General features: G+C 41.4%; 1 protein-coding gene across 1 annotated transcript in view; it reads left to right on the top strand.

The window, feature by feature from the left end:
* Positions 1 to 22,063, top strand: part of LOC121275463 (mast/stem cell growth factor receptor Kit-like) — a 127,631-nt gene that overhangs the window by 41,813 nt on the left and 63,755 nt on the right. The window contains exon 3 of the mRNA XM_041183072.1: positions 6,832 to 7,122. Within this exon, the coding sequence (XP_041039006.1) occupies positions 6,832 to 7,122 (291 nt within the window). The remainder of the gene's footprint in view (positions 1 to 6,831; positions 7,123 to 22,063) is intronic.

The following is a 22,063-nucleotide window of genomic DNA, read 5'->3' on the forward strand; positions in this document are numbered from 1 at the left end:
GTGGGCCGATGATTCCAGTGAGCAGGGCTTATAATTAGATGCAAATGTATTAAAATGATATTCCCGACGTGTGGCAGTGGGAAACGTGGCCCACCATTGACAGGTGGAGCGGAGGATCACAAACTGGTTTCAGGACGATGCAAAACCAACTTTTGGCCTCCTTTCCATATTGTCTGCTCCCCCTCCCCCGTCAACCCCCTGCCTTCCATGATGCCAGACGCCAATGGGGCTGGAACATTCCAGTCAATAGGTTAAAAAATATTCTGAAAAGCTTTATTTCAGACAAGCTCAAAATTAATCTCAAACCTTCAGCTTTTGCTAATGCTCAACAGGCATGAGATGATGAAGTAACAGGCTGACATGAACAAAAAGCAAATTAAAGATGCAGGCAGGAGTCTACCGACACATGAAGGAGTGAGCCAGCACCCTGTTTGAAAGCTGCTGAAGTGGAAATGGTGCTGCATGAGATGATTACATAGGATATTACTTCTGTGCCACTCTCGGGCATTATTCCCATTAGTTTGCACAAAAGCATTCCTGGAAACAGGTGGAGGAAGGCTTTTATTGCTGACCAGAATCGTGACTAGCAATTACAAGCTTCTGTAACAATTTAAAAAATTTTTTTGCACTGGCACTGATGGGTCTCTAAATGGAAATCCTCCTATTTGAACAGCTTGAAAGAGAGGAATTTTATGTTGGCCTTCATAGCACGAGGATTCGAGTACAGGAGCCGGGATGTTTTGCTGCAATTATACAGGGCCTTGGTGAGACCACACTTGCAATATTGTGTGCAGTTTTGGTGTCATTATCTGAGGAAGGATGTTTTTGCTATAGAGGGTGTGCAGCGAAGGTTTACCAGACTGATTCCTGGGATGGTGGGACTGACATATGAGGAGAGATTGAGCCGTTTAGGATTATATTTGCTGGAGTTCAGAAGAATAAGGTGGGGATCTCATAGAAACCTATAAAATTCCAACAGGACTAGACAAGGTAGATGCAGTAAGGATGTTCCCGATGGTGGGGGAGTCCAGAACCAGGGGTCACAGTCTGAGGATACGGGGTAGGCCATTTAGGACTCAGATGAGAAAATTCTTCACCCAGAGAGTGGTGAGCCTGTGGAATTCGCTACCACAGAAAGTAGTTGAGGCCAAAACATTGTATGTTTTCAAGAAAGAGTTAGATATAGCTCTTGGGGCGAAAGGGATCGTAGGATATGGGGAGAAAGCAGGAGCAGGCTATTGAGTTGGATGATCAGCCATGATCATAATGAATGGCGGAGCAGGCTTAAAGGGCCAAGTGGCCTACTCCTGCTCCTATTTTCTATGTTTCTATGGATCACTGAAAAGATATTGGGCAGGTCAAACTGTAGGTGAGGCACTATGTGGCTACCTACTGGCTTTCAGAACACCCATCTTCTGTCAGTTGACCAACAGCAACAACAACTTGCATTATTATAATGCCTTTAATGTAGAGAAATATCCCAAGGTGCTTTATGGAGGTTCAAAGGGGTCTCTGTTACTTTCACACTTGTCTGATGTCAGCATTTGCTGACAGAAATCTGCAGTTCTACTGCCTTAAACAGTTAGCGGTAAAAGCCAGTGCAGGTTGCCTCTAAATTTGCTTGAGTTTACATGTGGAATTGTGCATAAGCACAAAGTTTGAGTGCTGGCCTTGTCCATAAATTTCTATTAATTGCATCCATGTGTGACTGCATATGAACAGGGGTTGTGGGGACTCATGCATCCTGTGCTGGTGGCTCTGGCATTTGCTGTTGGAATTTAACCATACATTTTTCACTTCAGTTCAGTGCTCCTGACACACAGGGCAGAATTTTATGAGTCGGCGAGCGGGGGTGGGGCATGCTCACTGATGCATAAAATGACACACGGTGATGTCGGGGGGAACTTCCGATGTCACTGCGCCCATTTCAATTTTCAGGAAGGCGGGAGCGCAGCCAAATCAGTTGTGCAACCGCCGACCTGTCAATGGCCAATTGAGGCTATTGACAGAGTCAATTAATTAATTAAAGACCTGCCCGTCCAACCTTAAGATTGGCAGGCAGGCCAGGAGCCCCGGCGGGAACTGGAACAAACATGAAACTTCATTCATGGGCAGGATGAGGTTTCATGTAGGCATTAAAAAATTTTAATGAAGATTTTGTAAAAATTATGGACATATCCGAAATCATGTGACATTGTCACATGAGGGGACATGTAAGGGAAATTTTATTTTTCTATTTTTGTCTTTTTTACATACACAGCACTCAGCCTCAGGGAGATGAATCCGCTCTTTCGTACGCATGTGCCCCCCGCCTGCATAGGGAGTGCATAGCGCTTCTGTGTGGACATCACGCTGGGCGGGCCTTAATTGGCCCGCCCATGTAAGATGGCGGCATGCCTCTGATTGGGAGTGCCGATGGGAAATGCGTCTGTACGCACCCGCCCATCAACTTCCCCCACCCATGTGCAGCCCATGATGTGCATAAATTTAAGAAATGTGCCCACACAATTTTCTGATATGCATGCTTGACAGGCAAGGCTGAATATGGAATTGCAGGGACTGAAAATGTTAGAATTCTTCTTTTGGAATTGAAAGTACAACACACTGTATATATTTTGATCCGCTCTTAAGTAAGTGCAATTATTGGTTAAAATGTTCTTTTTGTAAAGATTCAGCATAAAACTGTGTGTTAGTGGATGTTGCCAGCAAAATCAGTTAGCTTAGTTTCTTTTTATTCTATTTTTGCAGAGCGTTGCGTTGGAATAACTAATGGTTTTATTTGTTCTCCCTTAATATAAACTGCAATGGGAAGGCTTCCTACATTTGAGTGCTATAAAGATACAAGTTAAAGTTGTTTCCTTTACATTCACTCTATTTTGCATTAAACTATTGTGTTATTTCCATCTATTTCAATAATTTTACATGTTGGAAATAAGCCTACAACCATTATTATTTCCACAAGTATCCCATTTAACTAAGGTATGAGCACACATGTAGGCCTGGAGAATTATGCTCACACTCTGTTATCTTATGATGATTCTGACGATGATTGAATTATGAATCAAATAAAACAAATATTTAGCTTTAAGTTTTTACAATATCTATAGCTCTAGCAGTGTAAATTACATTTGGTTTACACTATATATAAGTGATTTGGGCTAAGACACTGGAGGTATGGTGTAAAATTTTCAGATAGTTCCAGATTGGGTAATAGAGCTAATAATATGGAGGACTGAAGCAAATTGCATAAAAGACTTGCAGAATTGAATAAATGGCAAATATGATTCAATGTGACAGACTGTGAGGTAGGAGGAATGTGAAGGGCATTGAACATAAGAAACTAAATTGTTGAGGAGCAATAAGATCTGCAAATAGATACATAATTCAGCAAAACTATCAGTATAAATTGATAAAGCCGTAAAGAATACAAGCAAAGTACAAGTGCTCTTTTCTAGAGGAATAGAATACAAATATAAGGAGGTAATGTTAAATTAACATTGTTTTGAATACACTCAGGGTACTGTCTCTAGTTCTGGTCCTCACATTACAGAAAGGACATTATTGAAGCAGAAAAGATTACAAGAATGTTACCAGAATTGAGAGGATACAGATGTCAGGAAAGATTGAACAGGTTGAAATTCTTTTCCCTGGAATGGAGAAGAGATCTGTTAAGGATTGCTAAAATTATAAAGGGGTTTGATAAGGCAGACATGAGAAACTGTTGCCACTTGTGATAAGACCAGAACAAGAGGCAATTAAGATAAGAAATCCACTAGCAAATCAAATATAACATTTCAGAAGAATTATTTTATATGGAGAATGGCGACAATGAGGAACTTGTAAGGAGCAGACAGCATTGATGCATTTAAGGGGAGGCTTGATGCACATATCAAACCATAGAATTGTATATCACAGAAGGAGCCTATTTGGCCCATTGATTCTGTTCTAGCTGTTCTGAAGAGTGATCCAGTTAGTCCCACTCCCTGCTCCTTCCCTATATCCCTGCAATGTTTTCGTCAAGTATTTATCCAATTTCCTTATGAAGGCTGTTGTTGAATTTGTGTCCACCACTCTATCAGGCAGTGCATTTGAAATCCTAACCATTGGTTGCCAATCAACTTAGATCTGTGCCCAGTGGTTATCAACCCTTCAGCTATAGGAAACAGTTTCTCATTATTTGCTCTAGCTAAATCGTTCATAATTTTGACCACATACATGGTGGAGAAGGGAATAGAAGGACATGGGTGAACTGGGTGGAAAAAGGTAATTGGAGTGGAAAGAGGCTCCTGTGAAGTATAAACACCAGCATAGACCAGTTGCACCAAATGTCAAGTTTCTATGTAATTCTAGGAATCACATTACATACGGAAAAGCACAAAATGTGTTAGAAAATCACATTTTCTGGGCAATAACCAAGAATTATTCAGGTAATAAAATGCACCTTTTCATAAATTTCTCGATTCAGCACAAGAAAAAATGCATATTTTACATTTTTGTTGTTGGCAACAATAAAAGCAAAGGGATATTGGGCAACTTAAGCTATAAAAGAGACATGTCCCTTTGCATTCCCTGCATGACCATCTCATTTAATGCCTTGGACAATGCTTTTAAGTTCCATGTATTGCAGAAAAAGTATCTGAATTGTGATAAATGTCCCAAACTCTCCTATAAAACATGGAATCAAATGTAATAAATCATAATTTAATGTATTCAGTCACCTTAGAACAATGACTCTAATTAATGACCCATATTCAAGGCTGTTTTTAAGTCACTGATTGTTATTTGAGCTGTGGAGATAGTGTCAGTTTTTTTTTGGAGCTGGTCATCTTCTTTTGCAAACTATGAGGTGACCTTCTATGCACCCTGGACATACCCCTCATTGACATTACAAACAAAACCTGCTGCATCAATAACGTAAATGTTCTGTTCCTGCCTGATTTTTATACTGATGAAGAGAACCTACATTGCTGCCAACAGCATGTGAGATAAAGTTCACTGGTTGAAGAAATCTTTCACTGGCAGAAAGGCTTGAATTTAAATCATAAAAGCATAAGAAATAGAAGCAGAGTAAGCCATACAGCCCCTTGAGCCTGCTGCATATTTAATAAAATCATGGCTGATTTTATACCTCAACTCCACTTTCTCATGCCCCTCAGTCAATAAAAATTTATCCATCTTGGTCTTGAATGAATGACCAAACATGTGCAGTCCACTGGGTTAGAGAATTCCAAAGATTCACAACCCTTTGAGTAAAATTTTTTTCCTTCATCTTATGGCTTAAAGCATTTTTGTTTTCCAATAAAAGAAAGATTTTGTACATAAACCACCTGGAAGTGCATTGATTTTTGTCAAGTAGTAGGTCCTCTGCCTTTCGCTACTGCTTTAGATGGGATAGCCCAACCCCAATAGCATCTCCTTGTTTTGTTCTTTCAAAAGCAGAGGGAAGAATGCTGCCCCAATCCTGCCACCAACCTTTTGGGTTGAATTTATTACAGAGGCAAAGGAACAAATAACGAAAATGGACAGAGGGAAAGAAAAGCGAGATGCATAAAGAGAGATACCGAGAACAGATATGGAGGAAAGAGACAACAGAGAGTAAATTGAGACACACTCGATAGCATAATTCCTCTTCACAAATAATCCATTTTTCTAAAGGGTGATGACAATCTGTGAACTGATGTGTTCTTTTTCTGATAGTGTGTGCCAGTTTATTAAAAGAAACAGATTTTTCAAAAGTAAACTGACTCAACTTTATCACAATTTTCTTATTAGGAAACTTGGGGAGGGAAAAGAATTGACAAATCACTATGTATTATCTTCTGCGCTCATGAGTCTTGCCTTGCATACAGTCTGTCAACTGCCACTTCCAAACAGGGTGTTCAGATATTTATTAAGCCTTTGGCTCATGATCAACCTTCTTAACCTCTCCTTTTACTCCTTAAAGCACCCTATTCCTTTCAATCGCTTGTTTCAATAGACCTATTACTGTTTAGAGTTGACGTTTCGAGTCCTCATGACCCTTTGACAGAACTGTCGAAGGGTCATGAGGACTCGAAACGTCAACTCTTTTCTTCTCCGCCGATGCTGCCAGACCTGCTGAGTTTTTCCAGGTAATTCTGCTTTTGTTTTGGATTTCCAGCATCTGCAGTTTTTTTGTTTTTATATCTATTACTGTTTATCTTGTTTCATTGAACAAATAGCTTTTCAGTTTCCAGGTTACTAGAAACCTGTCAACTGAACTATAATCTGTTAAACAATTGCGGTCTGACCAATATGCGATTCCTGTTTCACAGCAACATGGTTGATCCTTCCTTTCTCAATTAGGGAAGAGCAACAAATAAAAGCCAGAGAGTAACACTCAAACTCATATCCATTGCTGCAACTTTAAAGCAATTCGGTATTGTGTGGTTGTAAAATGCAGTACATCAATTCTCCATGTGCCTGTGGCTGATTTGCCACGTGTGGTGAGTGGCATGTATAGCAGACAACACTGCATCAGCTCATCCTGAGATACAGTAGGGCAGACATAGGGAGATGGCATATAAAGCTGAAACTGCTGGCAACTAAAACTCTGTGATTAATATATCTTTCTGAACCATTTATTTTCTTTTCAATTTACCTATTCATAAAATTTTCATAGGTCCGTAACGAGGAACACTGAGAACATTTCAAATATTGCTGATGAATAATGTTTACTTTGACAGCCACAGTTTAATGATAACATTGTGAAAGACATGAAACCTGAGTGCTTATGCTTTGCTGCTTTACATACCTGAGCATTTTGAAACCATTTTCTCTTTCAAATTTAACATTTTCTATGTTTTTTTTAAGACTCGAAGAATTTGTTTGTAAATCCATCACTGCGACAGATGTTCATTGGTGGAACAGAAGGGGCTGAAGCTGTCATTCCTTGCCGAGTTACAACCCCTATGATTGAAAACCTCAGACTGGAGAAAGATAAAGGAACACCTATGCCCAAAGACCTCTCCTATACTGCTGACATCTACACTGGCATAAGCATCACTAATCTGAAGAGATATTTTGAAGGGTATTATGTGTGCACTGCTGTACTAAATGGAATAGTGAAAAAATCAGAAAGATTTAAACTGCAGATAATACCAGGTAATTAAGACTTTAGACTCATGCAAATAGCATTAATGCAACAAGAAACAATCTAGAATAAAATCTTTAATTGAAGAAAGGCCAATTTCAATGGGCTGAGAATGTATTTGTCTCAGGTAAATTGGAATCAATGTCTGGCAGATAAAATGGTAAAGGAACAATGTATTGCCTTTAAAGAGGAGATGGCTCAGTTGTGATCCAGGTACATTCCCACGAGATAGAGAGTATGATGAAGCATAAAAAAGGTGCGTAGGAAAGACGTCAGGTTGACAATACAAGTGGGAACCAGGTTGAATATGGAGAGTTCAGAAGGAAAGTGAAAAAAAAAATAAGAGAGACAAAGAGAGCGTATGAGAAGAGACTGGCTGCTAGCATAAAAAGGAAAACAAAAGTTATCCATAGACATATGAACAATAAAAAGGGACTATAAGGAAGAGTGGGGCCAATAGGGACCAAAAATGTGATTTATGCCTGGAGGCAAAGGGCATGACTGAGGAACTAGATATAAATCCTTTGCATTTGTCTTTACCAATGAAGAAGATGCTGCGAAAGTCGTAATGAAAGGGGAAGCAGCTAAAAATTGTTCAAGAGGAGGGAATTGAAAGGAGACTGCGCTTAAAGTTGATAAGCCAGCAGGACCGGATGGGTTGCTGATGAGAGTAAGGGTGGAAACTGTGGAAGCACTGGCCAAAATCTTCAATCTTCTTTAGATACGGGGTGTGGGTGGATAGGTGCTGATGGCAAATAACTGGACAATTCCAAATGTTGCACCTTTGTTCAAAAGGAAAGGTGTAAGGATAAATCCAGCAACTGCAGATCAGTCAGTTTAACCTCAATGGTGGGAAAGATTTAAGAAACAAAATGAACAATCATTTGGGCAAGTGTGGATTAATTAAGAAAATCAAGTATGGATTTGTTAAAAGTAAATGTGTTTAACCAAATTATTTGAGTTTCATGATGTGTTAAAGGAGAGGGTTAATGAGGATAATACGGTTGATGTTGTGTACACTGACTCCCAAAAGGCGTTTGATAAAGTTTCACATAATAGGCTTGTCAACAAAGGTGAAGCTCATGGAATAAAAGGGACAGTGGCTGCAAGCATACCAGGTTGGTTGAATGACATGAAGTATTTTCCTTAAGACTGGAGAAAAGTATTCAGTGGTATTCCCCAGGGATTGGTACTAGAACCACTGCTTCTCTTGATATATGCAAATAACCTGGACAAAATTTGTAGATGACATAAACTTGAAGTATAGTGGATTTTAAGAAGGATAATGATAATTTCAGAGGACATGGGCTGGTGGAACGGGTGGGCAAGTGGCAGATGAAACTTAATGCAGAAAAATGTGAACTGATACATTTTGGTAGGAAGAACAAGGAGATGCAATATGACCAAAAACGTGCAATTCTAGAAGGAACATAAATCATTGAAGGTGGCAGGGCAGGTTGAGAAAGTGGGTTTGAAGGCAGATGGGATCCTGGCTTTATAATTAGAGGCATAGATTACACAAGTAAGGGAAGCTATGATTAGCATTTATGAAACACTAATTTGGCCTCAACTGGAGGCCAGACAGGTCAGCGTGAGATTAAGGTGTAGAATTAAAATGAGGTGATTGGATGTCAGGGTCATATTTGCGGACTGAATAGAGGTGATCCACAAAGTTGTCACACAATCTATGTTTAGTTTTGGCAATGTAGAGCAGACTGCACTGTGAGCAGCGAACACAGTAAACTAAATTGAAAAAATTACACAAGGATTGTTGTTTCACCTTGAAGAAGTGATTGAGGAAAGAGGAAGTAAAAGGGCAGGTCTTGCATTTCCCGTGCTTCATAGAAAGATGCAGTGGGAAGGGGAGGGGTTTTTTGGGGTGTGATTGAGGCGTGGACCAGGATGTTGTGGAGGCAACAATGCTTCAGAATTCTGAAAAAGGAGGAAGGTGAGGGGATGAGTTTGGTGGTGGTATCGCACTGGAGATGGCAGAAATCATAGAGAAGGATTCGTTGAATACAAATGCTGGTGAGATGGAAGGTGAGGACAAGAGGCACCCTATCATGGCTCTGAGTGGAATGGAAAGGGGTGAGAGTGAAGTATGTGAAGTAGAATAGGGATGGCTGAGGGCCCTATCCATCATGGTGGCTGTGGGGTTGGGAAAAAAATCACTGGATGAGGAAAAGGAAGACAGATCAGAAATGCTGGTATAGAAGATGGTTTCATCAGAATAGATGTGATGTTGACGGAGAAACTGTGACAACGGAGTGGAGTCCTTACAAGAAGTAGGGTGTGAGGAAGTATAGTCGAGATAGCTGTGGGAATGCATGGGCTTATAGTGAATATTCGTTGTTAGCCTATCCCCAGAAACCGAGATAGAGAAATTGAGGAAGGGAAGGGAAGAGTTGGAGATGCATCATATGAAGATGAGAGAAGGGTGGAAATTGGAAACAATTTGATGAAAATTTCCAGTTCAGAGCGCAAACAGGAAATGGCACCGATACGGTCATCAACATATTGGGGAAAAGAGTTGGGGTGGGGGGGGGGACCCTGAGTAGAACTGGAACAAGGAATGTTCCACATAGTCCACAAAAAAACAGGCACAGCCCATATGGGTAGGCATAGAAACACTTTTTATTTGGAGGAAGTGAGTGGAGTTAAAGAAGTTGTTCAATTTGAGGACATGTTGAACCAGTGAGAGGTGGTGAGTGGGGACAAGATAGGCCCCTAGTCAAAGAAGAAGCAGAAAGCTCTCTTGGTCTTGGTGGGAGTTGAAGATGTAGAGAGATGGACATTTATGTTAAAAAGGAGATGCTTAGGGCAGGAAATTAAAAACTATGAAGGTGATGCAGGACATCAGAAGAGTCACAGATGTAAGTGAGAAGAGATGGGTGAAGGGCATAAAGAAATAGTATTTTTATAGGAGATGATGGGTCTATCAGGGCAATCCAGTTTGTGGACCTTGGGACTGAAGTCACAGAGGGCTGTTTGGGATTGGGGGGCTATGTGGTGGAAGGTCATGGAGAGAAGATCTCCAGAGGAGATGACGAGATGACGGTTTGATGTCATGTTCCAGGGGCGGTAGGCAGAAATTTGGCAGTTGACATTTGGCTTCTGCAAGTAGCAATCGGTTTGCCTGACAGCAACAAACCCGCTGTTGTCAACACGTTTGATGATGTTAGTGTTGGACCTGAGAGAAAGGAATGCAGCAAGTTCAGAAGGAGACAGGTGAGAGTGAGTGATAGAAGCAGAGAAATTGAGACAGCTGATGTCACTCCCACAGTTTTAAATGAAAAGATCTAGAATGGGTAAGAGGCCAGGTGGGGCTTGAGGAAGGGGGAGGGGGGTTGCTGGAGGGGTGGTGGGGGAGGGGGGGGGTTGGTGGGGGGACGGTGGGGGGGGTGGTGGGAGGGTTGTCCTTGTGGAGGGAGAATACTGGAGTTAAAGGTTAAAGGTTCTGCTGAGGTGGGAATTAGGGGGAAGACTCCTGGCCAAAGATCTCATATCGTCGTTGTGGGTCTTAGCTTGGGCCGACCTTGGTCAGGATCAATACAGGCTGCTGGAGGCAAAGCTGTTGGTAAACATTACCGCTTATTAAACATTCTAACTATATACAGGATAAGGCTTAGCATGAGGCTTCACGTAGAACTATCTCTCAGCATGCCCTGTTGATTTGTGATCTTACATCACCAATGATGTAGGCTGTTCTAGTTACATATTTTACATTAACCCTTTACACTACATCTCCCCCAGGTTTCGGACCCTATTAAATACGTTATTTACCTTATCTTACATTTACCCCCCTGCAGTCTCTGCTTTCATCCCTGGTTCACAGAGATAACCATTGTAGTGGTTTCACAATCTCCTCGACCTTGTTTTTGGCTCTCTCAGAGGATGGGGTATTATATGAATTATCAGAGATACCGGTTCTCTATTCAGGCAGTCTTCTTTTATATATGAAGGCACTTCTGTTTCTTCTCACTATTCCATTTTCAGTCTCTACAAGATAAGATCGTGGACGTAGTGTTTTATTCAAAACCTGGCCTTTGCAAATCTGGTCATGAATCTATACTATTTCCCTTAGCTGGACTTCTGATAAGTGATGTACTCTAGGATGTTGATTACAGTTTCTGGTCTGATTTGCAGGATATTCATCCTCCTTTTCCCTTACTCTCTCTATACCTGCTGCTTTGAGGTAAGGCATAAGCATGTATGGAAGAACAGGAAGTTGGGTCCGAAGTCACCTTCCCATTAGAAGTTCAGGTGGAGCCAAACTATTCTGGTGTAATAGTCAACAACTATGAGGAATATCTTCCCTTTGAACTCGAATAGATCCATTCCAAGTCATTCCCACAGCCTGGACGGAAATGAGGGTACCATCAGTGGTTCTCTTTACTCCTGGTGATGGATTGCACAGGCAATGCAATTTGAAATCATTTCCTCTAATGATTTTGAGATTCCTGGCCACCAAGCAGAATTTCACAATCTAGCACAACACTTTTTAATGCCCTGGTGTCCCTGGTATATTCTCTGAAGGATCTCACGTCTGAGGAATCTAAGTATGACCAATCTCTCATCATAAATCAGCGAGTCATCCATGACACTGAGATTTCTTTGTTGCTTGAAATATTGCTTCAGGATAAGATTATCTGGAACATATTCTGGCCATCCTTTGATGCAGTTTTTCCAAATTGTAGCACATTCTTCATCTTTTTGTCCCTTTCAAATTTAATTCAACCTCTGTGTTGATGGTAGAAAGTTGTGGTCAATGAAGTATCAGATTCGACACCTTCAACAAATCTATGTCCCCTTGTTCAAGTTTTTCAACAGGAATATGTGACGATGCATCTGCTGTAGTTTGTTGTTTTCCTCGGACATCTTCAGTTATAGCATTGAATCTCATCAATCTCAAATGAAACCTCTGGATTTTTGGTGACATCTTTGCTAAATCTTTAGCATTTATTAAGTAACCAACAGTTTGTCGTCTTTCTCAATGGTAACCTTTAGGCCTAAGACGTGATCAGCAAACTTCTAACAAGCCCATATATCTCATAAAGCTTCTTTTTCAATCACACCATATCTTTATTCCATTTCAGTCAGTAATCGAGATGTGTCGTACACTGGTCTGCATTTACCATCTCTCTGAATGTGAAAGAGTGCTGCTGCCAGTCCATTTGATAAATGCATCTGAGGCAACAATCATAGGCAGTTCTGGGTCATAGTGAGCCAATATGCCTGGTGAAATGAGCAGCTCTTTTATCCTTTCAAATGAAATTTGTGGATTTTCTTCCCATCGCCATGCTTGGTCTTGACTAGGCAGTTGTTGCTGTAGTTCACTTACATATGCCAGTTTAGGTAGGAATTTTCCTACTTGATTGACCATTCCCTTGAAGTGTTGAAACTCTGTGATGTTGTGAGGTTGTGGAAAACCTTTGATTGCCTTCTATTTTTGATGATTAGCCCTGATGCCTGATGTGTGAACAATGCGCCCCAGAAAGTTGGTTTATTGTGAGAACTCATATTTATTATTAAGAATTAGCCCTGCTCCTTGCAACACTGCTTTCATTCTGTCATCATTGTCTGATGTAATGGACCTGTGGATCAGGATGCCATTCATGTGGCAGATGACCCCTTCTAATTCTCTTGAGTGCTCGTCAACATCCTCTCAAAACTCTCTGGTGCTAATGTAATACCAAAGGATAGTTGATTGAAACAATATCTCCCAGGTGGTGTGATGAATGTTTGGATTCCTGATCTCAAGCTAGTTTCCAAAAGCTACTGTTTGCATCTAGTTTGGCGAAAACTGCAGTTTGCTAGCTTTGCCAGACTCTCATCCACAGGTGCGATTGGGTGGACCTCTGTTTCCACAGCTTTGTCTATACTGATTAATGGCGGCTACTGCATCCCTCTTTGTTCTATCCCTGTTTTTGAGTGGGTGCCCTGCTACTTCTGTGTGCTACAAACTTCACTGCGTCAGTCATTTTTTTTCCATGAAATCTCTTTACCACTTCCAATGAATGCATGATTTTGCTTTCTCACTTCTGACTGCCTTGTTAACTGTACAGCCTTTGGTAGCATTAAACCATCCCTCAACTGTTGAAAATCTGATGAAGTCACCTCTAAGACCCCTACAAATAATGCAATCCTGAATTAATTTGCCTTTCAGGGTTTCAAAAATTTGCAATTCTCAGCTAGTCGATATAAATCATCAATGAAGGAATCTATGCTCTCTCCCGGTCTTTTGGGATGTCTATTGAACTTTGCCCTTTCTATGATTGTGTTCCTTCTAAGGCTGCAACATGTATTAAAAACTTTTATAACACCTTTGTATGTCACCGTTGCTTCATTTATTCCCTGTTTGACTATTATGTTTGCACTACTGTCTGTGGCATAGAGAAGGGTACTGACATGTTCCTTGCTAGGCTTCTCTGCTAATCCCGAAGTGGTTCTGTACCTGCTAAACCTATGATGCCAGTTCTGCCACTTCTTGGCTTGAACTGGGCCTATCACCTATTTGAAGTGCTTTGGTAAGGATAAGGTTTTCTCCATGCTTTTCTTCATTCTAGCCTTTCTTCAAGTTCTGTTGGCATTTTTCCCACACTGTCTTTTTCCTCAGTCATTTTTCTTGCTGCTTTTTCAGTCACTGGACTCTTTACTTGGTGCTTTTTCCATTGTATTTTCCACTGTCACCACCTGTTATCATCATTGTGGGTCTTAGCTTAGGTTGTCCTTGGTCAGGATCGATAGAGACTGCTAGAGGCAAGGCTGTTGGTAAATTTTACTTTTTATGAAACATTCTTTTAACTATATACATATGAACGTAACATAAGGACTAGGAGCAGGAGTGTGCAATTCAGCCCTTCGAGTCTGCCCCGCCATTCATTATGATCATGGCTGATCTCATTTTGGCCTCAACTCCAATTTCCCGCCGTCTCCCCATAACCTTTCAACCCATTACTAATTAAAAATCTGTCTATCTCCTCTTTAAATTTATTCAGGGTCCTGGCACCCACTGCACTCTGAGGTAATGAATTCCACAGATTCCCGACTCTTTGAGAAAAGTAATTCCTCTGTATCTCTGATTTAAATCTACCACCCCTTACCCTAAAACTATGGCCTCTCGTTCTAGAAAGCCCCAGAAGGGGAAGCATCCGCTCCACATCTACTTTGTCTATCCCCTTTAGCATCTTATATACCTCAATTAGATCTCCTCTCATCCTTCTAAACTCTAGTGAGTATAGGCCTAAACTGTTCAATCTCTCCTCATAAGACAATCCCCGATCTCTGGAATCAACCTAGTGAACGTCCTCTTAACCGCCCCCAGCGCAATTACATCCTTCCTCAAGTAAGGGGACAGGATAAGGCTTAGCAAGAGGCTTCACATAGAGCTGTTGCTCAGCATGCTTTGTTGTCATGTGAGCTTACATCATTGATGATGTAGACTGTTCTAACATTAGCCCTTTACACTACAAAAGAAGTGACTGCAAAGGTGAAGGTGATTGAAGAAGAGTTCAGTGCTGTGTCGAACATGAAATTCATTAAGGTGGAGGTGTAAGGGGTTGAAACTGAAGTCTTTGCTAAGGACAGTTAATTAGAGTGTAAAATTGGAAGGTATTATGAATAGATGTCAGGGGATGATATTGGAAGAAGGGATGGTGTCAGAGGGAAGAAATATTTGGAGGTCTGTTAGTGCCATGAGTTGTTGAAGTTTGCAATCTTTTCCACCTGAAAGGTAGAAAATAAATTTTTATAAAATGTTGGATGAGATGAAGGGTGAAATGAATCTGCGGACCAGCGCAGCTTTGAGATAGAGTGAGGTGTACTGTAGTCAACTGCATCCTGTAACCCTTCCAAATATCCAGGGAATAGAAGCCCATTGCTCTCCTCCAGTCCCAGCTTAAATCACCTAAGGGAGCACTGACCAAGAATTAAACCAATGACTTTTCTGGTTTTTAGGATCTGCAATACTCAAATTCACACTGTGCTTTGAGCGATCAGGGTGATGAGCGCATTAGATCTATTTGCAGCATTGATTGAAGCATGTGAAAATGCTAGACAAAGAATTTTATACAAACGTGCACATTACTAAAATATCAAAATGTGAGCTTGTGTATGCAAAGTGTTAGTACCCTGGACAGATTATGTATGCCCAGGGTTCAGTGTTGGTACCCTGTGTGTGTGTGCATGGCAAGTACAGCGTGAATGGGTGTTGGTGCCCTGTGCTTGCACGTGGCTAGAGAGTTAGGTCTTGTGCAGAGTTTGTGTGTACTTTGCATAGACTGGATGCCCTGTGTATGGGTACCCTGCATGTGTGTGTGTGCGTGTGCACCGTGCATTTGTGTGCATTTGTGTGTGTGTGTCAGGGCAGGAGGGAGGGGGGTACTTTGGTACAGAGAATGTTTCCATAGTGTGTGAGTACCCTATGTGTGTGTGTGCCTTGTGTGAAGGAGTCTTGCACAGAGTGTGGATGGAAAGAAAGAACAAAATTTCATTTATGTACCTCCTTTCTTTACCTCATGATGCCCCAAAATGCTGTACAGCCAATGAGCTACTTTTGAATATTAGTCACTGATTCAATGCAGGTTTATAATATGGGTTAGCTGATCTTTGAAATTGGTAAACTTACAGCCATGGTATTGCCACTAAACCATTTCTCTTCTGAGATCTTAATCAGATCCTGAAAGTCAGGCAATCTGCAAACTACAGTTTTATTCTTGTGGTGGCTGAGGAGGGGTGGGCAGTAAGTGGAAAAGGAAAAGAAAATCTGAAGTCATTTTTTAAGGAAGTATAATATAGCTGAAGCTTTCACTATTTAGCGTGGGGCTATTTACATACATGTGATGGGGAAAATAGTTCAGTAACAAGCAGTTTAGAATGGAGATTTCTCTGGGGCTTATATTCTGCTCTTATGTAATAATTGCACCCAGTTATATGCAGTATTCCACAGATCAAACATGTTGGCATCATCAGACTTGTCTGAAATATTTAACATAGGTCTTCATTTCCTCTCTGATTTTCCTAGCCCTTGTTTATTCTTCATGATCTATGTAAGAAAAATGCCATTATCCATCTTCCGATACTGGTTATGGTATGTAGGGGGATAAAGACAATTCAGGTTCTGTTTTTTATTTAACTTTCTCCCCCCACCCCATGTTCCACCAGGCAATTTCTGTTACAAGTTATATGCCATATAGAACAATGGTTAGCCCAGTGTTGAACTATTGCTTGCTCTCTACTTCTGTTGATGTCTTTTGTTGATGAGAAGCTGATTTAGACTTGAACTTACGCAACTGAAGGCTTGGAGAAAATGGGTTGTTTACCGACTTCTACAGCAGAACAGAAAACACAGGATCAAATCAAATTCCATCTGGAATCTGGAACAGAAGCTTGCAAAGGCTGCAGTTTGTCCATGGGCCATTTATTAAATGCCTGTTTTACCCTAATGGAATGTGTTGATAATGGAGCTGGCATGAAAAAGGTCATAGGATCTGGTCTACATCCCATGCAGGCTTCTGGTTGTAATTCACAACTCTTGCTCTTGCATTTTAAGTCCATCCGACCTGTTGGTTACCTATTCCATTGCATGGCTCCTCATCGTTATTCTCTGTACAAATTATACCATGGTGGACATTGTGTAAAACTATATTCTTAGCAAAGGGTTGCCTGGGATGTTATTAGTGGAAGCAACGTTGCAGAGAAATAGCATGTGTGATAGTTGTGCTATGCAGTGCCAGGAGTAGGGTAGAGATGGCCAGAAGTAATTTTGTGAAGATAAAGGATGTGTTAATAACAAGAAAACACAAGCTTGTAGCAAGGAAAATATGCTAGATTCTATCCACTTTCGGTATACCTCAGGAGCTAGACAATAAAGATCTGTGGAAGAAAATAGAAGGTTTTGAAATGTGGATGTTAAGACATGCTAAAAATTCCATATGCAGAGCATAAAATCAATAAAGAGGTGCTTGAAATTCCATGAACAAAAAGAACTCTAAAAAGTGACATCCAGAGAAGAAAATGTCAGTATTTTGGCCATTTGATCTGAGCTGAAAAGCTACAGAGATCCCTTCTAGAGGGCCAAGTGGTGGGCAACAGAAAGAGGGGTCTGCCTAGACGTAGTTGGATAATGAAAATCATAGAGAGGCTGCAGATGAGCTATATTGGATATGTGAGGATGGTGCAAGATAGACAAACATGACATCCTATGACAGCAAGATAAAAGCAAAATAACAGCATATCCCCTGGCAGGAGTAGCTATAAGCAGTAGCAGCACAAGCAGTGTGTAATGATTTGACGGACTAGACAGTTTTCAACAAGAAACAGATAAACTTTATTACAGAGAACTTTTCAAGTGCTACATGCATGATCAGGACCCTTATCAGGAAGCCCTGCACCCCCCCCTCCAGATTACCTGCACTTAGGGCTTATTGGTCAGAGTGTCCAACAGCATCACGTGACCCCTGATAGACAGCAGTCGAAGTTTCAGTTACTACATTTCCTCCCCTTTTAGTTTTTTACAGCTTCTATTTACAAATAACATTTGAATTTCCAACAACGTATATATATATATATATATATATATATATAATATACAACTTCAGGTGATTGAAGATGAAGTCTCTGAGGTGCTTTTCTTATTCGGATAGAGCAGTGTAGCGCTAATGCTTGAGATTCCTCCACAGAATTGACACGATCAGGAACTGCAGCACAAGATACATCATTAGAAAGTGGCAGGTCAGGGTTTGGCAACTCTACAGAGACATCAGGCATGTCTATTCTACGTTGATCTGTCACCTCAGGAATTGATGGCTTGACGTTAATCATAGGGGGAATACATGGTTGCTATAATGTCTCTCAATCACGAATATGGTCCATGTGTTTTTGAAAAATTCTGTCTTCCACTTCCACCTGGAAGGATAATGGACCAGTACCTGAGACAATGGTTCTAGGAATGCAACAAGGCCCACTTCGAAATTCCGCACGAATCCTGTGTCTCTTACAGTGAATCTGTGAGCTTTGCTATGAATATCGTGATTCTATTTTTGATTACCTTGATTCCTCTCCACCTTCCCCTCTAAGTTTGGAAGCACCAGACTTAACCTTGTGCATAGGTGGCGTTTCATCAGTAATTCAGATGGTGTTGTACCCGTAGTCAAATGTGGTGTTGTACAATAACTGAGAAGAAAGTGGGAAAATCAAGTTTCTCGAGCACCTTCAGATAACCTCTTCATTCCAGATTTGAAAGCTTGCAGCTAAAGCATTTGATGACGAATGGCATGGGACTGTTTTAATATACCTGGTTCCATTTAAATTCACGAATCTCTGAAACTCTATACTGGTAAAGACTGGACTGTTACCAGAAACGATGATTTCCGGTAGGCCATGTATGCTAAAACAATGATGCAGCTTCTCGATAGGTGATCTGACTTCGCATAACATGCATCCATTTAGAATGTGCATCTACAATCAACAAAAACATGGTACCTAAGAATGGTGCCACATAATCAATATGTAGTCTAACCCAGGAGCGAGCTGCCTGCTCCCACGGATGCAGTGGAGCTGAAATAGGCAACTTCTGTTGTTGCTGACAATGGAGACAGTGCTTGACCATGCTTTCAATGTCACATCAATGCCTAGCCACCAGACATAGTTTCGCGCAAGCATTTTCATCTTTGATATGCCTGGATGCGCACTGTGAAGCTCTGTCAAGAGTGGTTCTCTTCCTTGCGAATGGACGACAACTCTAAATCCACACAATAAGATTCCGTCTTGACAACTTAACTCTGTGTTACAAGCATGGAATGGTCTTATCTTTTCAGATACAGATGAGTTTGACCACCCTTGCAAAACAAGGCCTCGGACTTTTGACAAAATTGGACCTCTGTTCGTCCAATTTCTCATTTGCTTCGTACACACAAGTGAAGAATTCAATAAATTAAGTACTAGCATAACTTCTTGTGGCACTGGAGCATGTTCAATACAATCTAGTAACTGGAGATGACTGAATGCATCTGCATTTGTAATATGTAAGCCAGGATGGTGCATAAAGGTATACCCATATGCAGATAATATGCAAGCCCAATGTTGAATTCTTGCTGATGCTGGAATGGCCTTATCCTCACTGAATAAACCCATTAATGGTTTATGGTCAGACACAATGGTGAAATGTTATCTATGCAGGTACTGGTGGAATTTCCTCACTCTGAATATCGCCGATAAACCTTCCTTTTCTTGCTGGGAATAACCCTTCTTGGCTGTGGAGACGGTTCTAGAGTCATAACCAATGGGCCTTTCTGTTCTATTTTCCATTCTATATGATAACACAGCTCCCACACCATAAGGAAAAGCATCACATGTTAATGCCAACTCTTTCAATGGGTCGAGTGTACCAATAAACACAATGAATGCAACAGTTTCTTTACTTTCACAAAGGCATCTTCCTGTTGTGAATTCCATGACCAATGGCGATTATTTTTTAACAGTAAGTGTAATGGTGTCAACAAAGTTGATAAGTTAGGCAAGAAGCAGCTATAGTAGTTGATCATACCCAGGAAAGACTTAAGTTCAGTTACGGTAGACGGTGAGTGTGCATCTTTGATTGCTCTAACATTCTCTCCTACTGGATGCAAACCCATGGTGGCCGCCCTGTGACCCAGGTAAGTAACTTCTGGCACTTGGAATTTACATTTTTCTTTCTTTAATTGTACTCTGGCTTCCATGAAGCTTCTTGGCACCTCCTCCAGGTTTACTGCTACCCGGGGAAGTCCTTGCAAAAGACTCCCCATTGTCCTTTGGAAGATTGCACATGCAAACGACACTCCAAAGGGTGGGTAAGTATATTGATAAAGACCCTTGTGTGTGTTGATGGTTACGTATCCTCTAGACGCGCTGTCCAGCTCTAATTGTTGGTAAGCATGGCTCATATCCGGTTTTGAATAGGATTTGCCTCCAGCTAGCTTTGCAAATAAGTCATCGACCTTTGAAATAAGGTACTTAGCTAGTTTGGCTACGTTGTTCATGGTCAATTGCATATGGTTTGGTCAGGCTTAACCACTGGAATTATGGGTGCTGCCCATTCTGAGAATTGGATAGATTGGATGATGCCTGGCTTTTCTAACTGGCACAGTTCTGCATCCATCATCTCCTTCAATGCATAAGGCACTGGTCTGGCCTTAAAGAAATATGGTGTTGCCTGACATACCACATATATTTTTGCTTGCAAGCCTTTTAACTTCCCTAATTTGTCCCTTAGCAGTTCAGGAGCCCCTCCTGTTCTCAGATGAAATATTTCAGACCAGTCAAGCTTGATTTTCTGTAACCAGTCTCAGCCCAAAAGACTAGGTCCTTTTCCTGTCACTATTATCACTGGAAACCGGGCTGTCTGCTGCCTATAAGACATTGATACTGTGGAGATGCCCTTGACCTCTATAGATCCTCCAATGTATGTCTTCAATTGAGCGGTTGTTCACACTAGATTCAGTGGCTGGGTACCCTTGTTTAGATATTTTAATGTGTGCTCTCCCACCACTGTGGGTGGGGCCCCCATATTGACCTCCTTTAGTAGTAGCATCTCATTGGGGAGAATTTTCTCCCTGTTGGGCGGGCTGGTCGGGAACAGTTGTGGGTGGGTGTCTGAGCAAACCATATGCATGCGCTCAATAGAGCTCAGAAATCTCCATGAGACACGGAGCTGCCTCAGGTAAATTAACTTCAGTTTCAAAGTTGGAAAAAATAAAAACAAAAAATTATTCAGACATGTCCCCTCATGTGACAGTGTCACATGAACTGGGACATGTTTATGAATTTTCATAAAAACTTTTGATTAAGAAAACCTTCATGAAATCTCATCCTGCCCTTGGTTGAGGTTTCATGAAAAATGCGAAGACTGCCAGGGCTTTTTGCCTGCCCGCTAACCTTAAGGTTGAGCGGCAGCTTTCTCAATTGGGTTAATTGTTTTATTCATGGCCTTAATAGGCCTTTGACAGTTTGGCATGCTTGCAACTGACTCTGCTGTGCGCCCGCCAAATGGAAGATCAGAATGACCCACAGTGACGTCGGGACGCACGCCCGATTTTATGTGTTGACGTGCTGGGTCATCCCCTGCATGCCAAACAGAAGATTCTGGCCACTAACTTGGGTTGTGACAGTGTTAGGTTCCGTTTTTACAGCAGTGACATTATACAGGGAATAGATGTCGGCAACGGCAGCTTCAGGTTCTGCTGTATTTTTCAATTCAATCATGTTGGTTTGCTGCTTTATGGGCTGCTTCAACTTCGCCCTGTGTTGCCTTACTATGTGACCTTTGTTTTGGCAGTAATGACATTCTGCCTCCTTGAATCTGCAGATGTCCGGTCCATGGCCACCCCCACATCTATAACAAATTAACCTTGGAGTCACTGCTGAAGTGTTTCTACTAGGCCTTTTCGTTTCTCTAACAGTGGACATTGCCTTTCACTTCGCTGCTGTGTCTCTGGTTTTCACGTCACACCTGGTGGTAGGCTCCCACCCCACATGAAGAACAGTGCCATGTTGTATGTGTTGCAAAGCCTGTGAGTGTCTCGCAGCACCTTCCATGGTGAGGGATATTTCCAGGGTGTGCTTCAAATCAACATCAACCTCTGTGAGTAAAAGGTGCTGAATAGCGTCATCGTGAACTCCACAAACTAATCAGTCCTGCAGCATATCATTTAGTGTGTCTCAGATGTCGCAGTGTTCTGTCAACTGCTTCAGTTTCACTACATAGGTTGTGATGGAGTCTCTCGGGGCCCTAACGCTGGAATTAAACTTAAACCGCTGCATTATTACAGATGGTTTTGGCTGGAAATGCGTTTTCACGAGGTCCACTAATTCATTAAAGGACTTAGAATTGGGCACGTTCAGGGCCGTCAGGCTGCGGATGAGTTTGTATGTCTTGCTACCACATACACTGAAAAGGGTGGCTTTCTGCTTTTCCTC

Source organism: Carcharodon carcharias, chromosome 1 (assembly GCF_017639515.1).
Source record: "Carcharodon carcharias isolate sCarCar2 chromosome 1, sCarCar2.pri, whole genome shotgun sequence".
NCBI lineage: Eukaryota > Metazoa > Chordata > Chondrichthyes > Lamniformes > Lamnidae > Carcharodon > Carcharodon carcharias.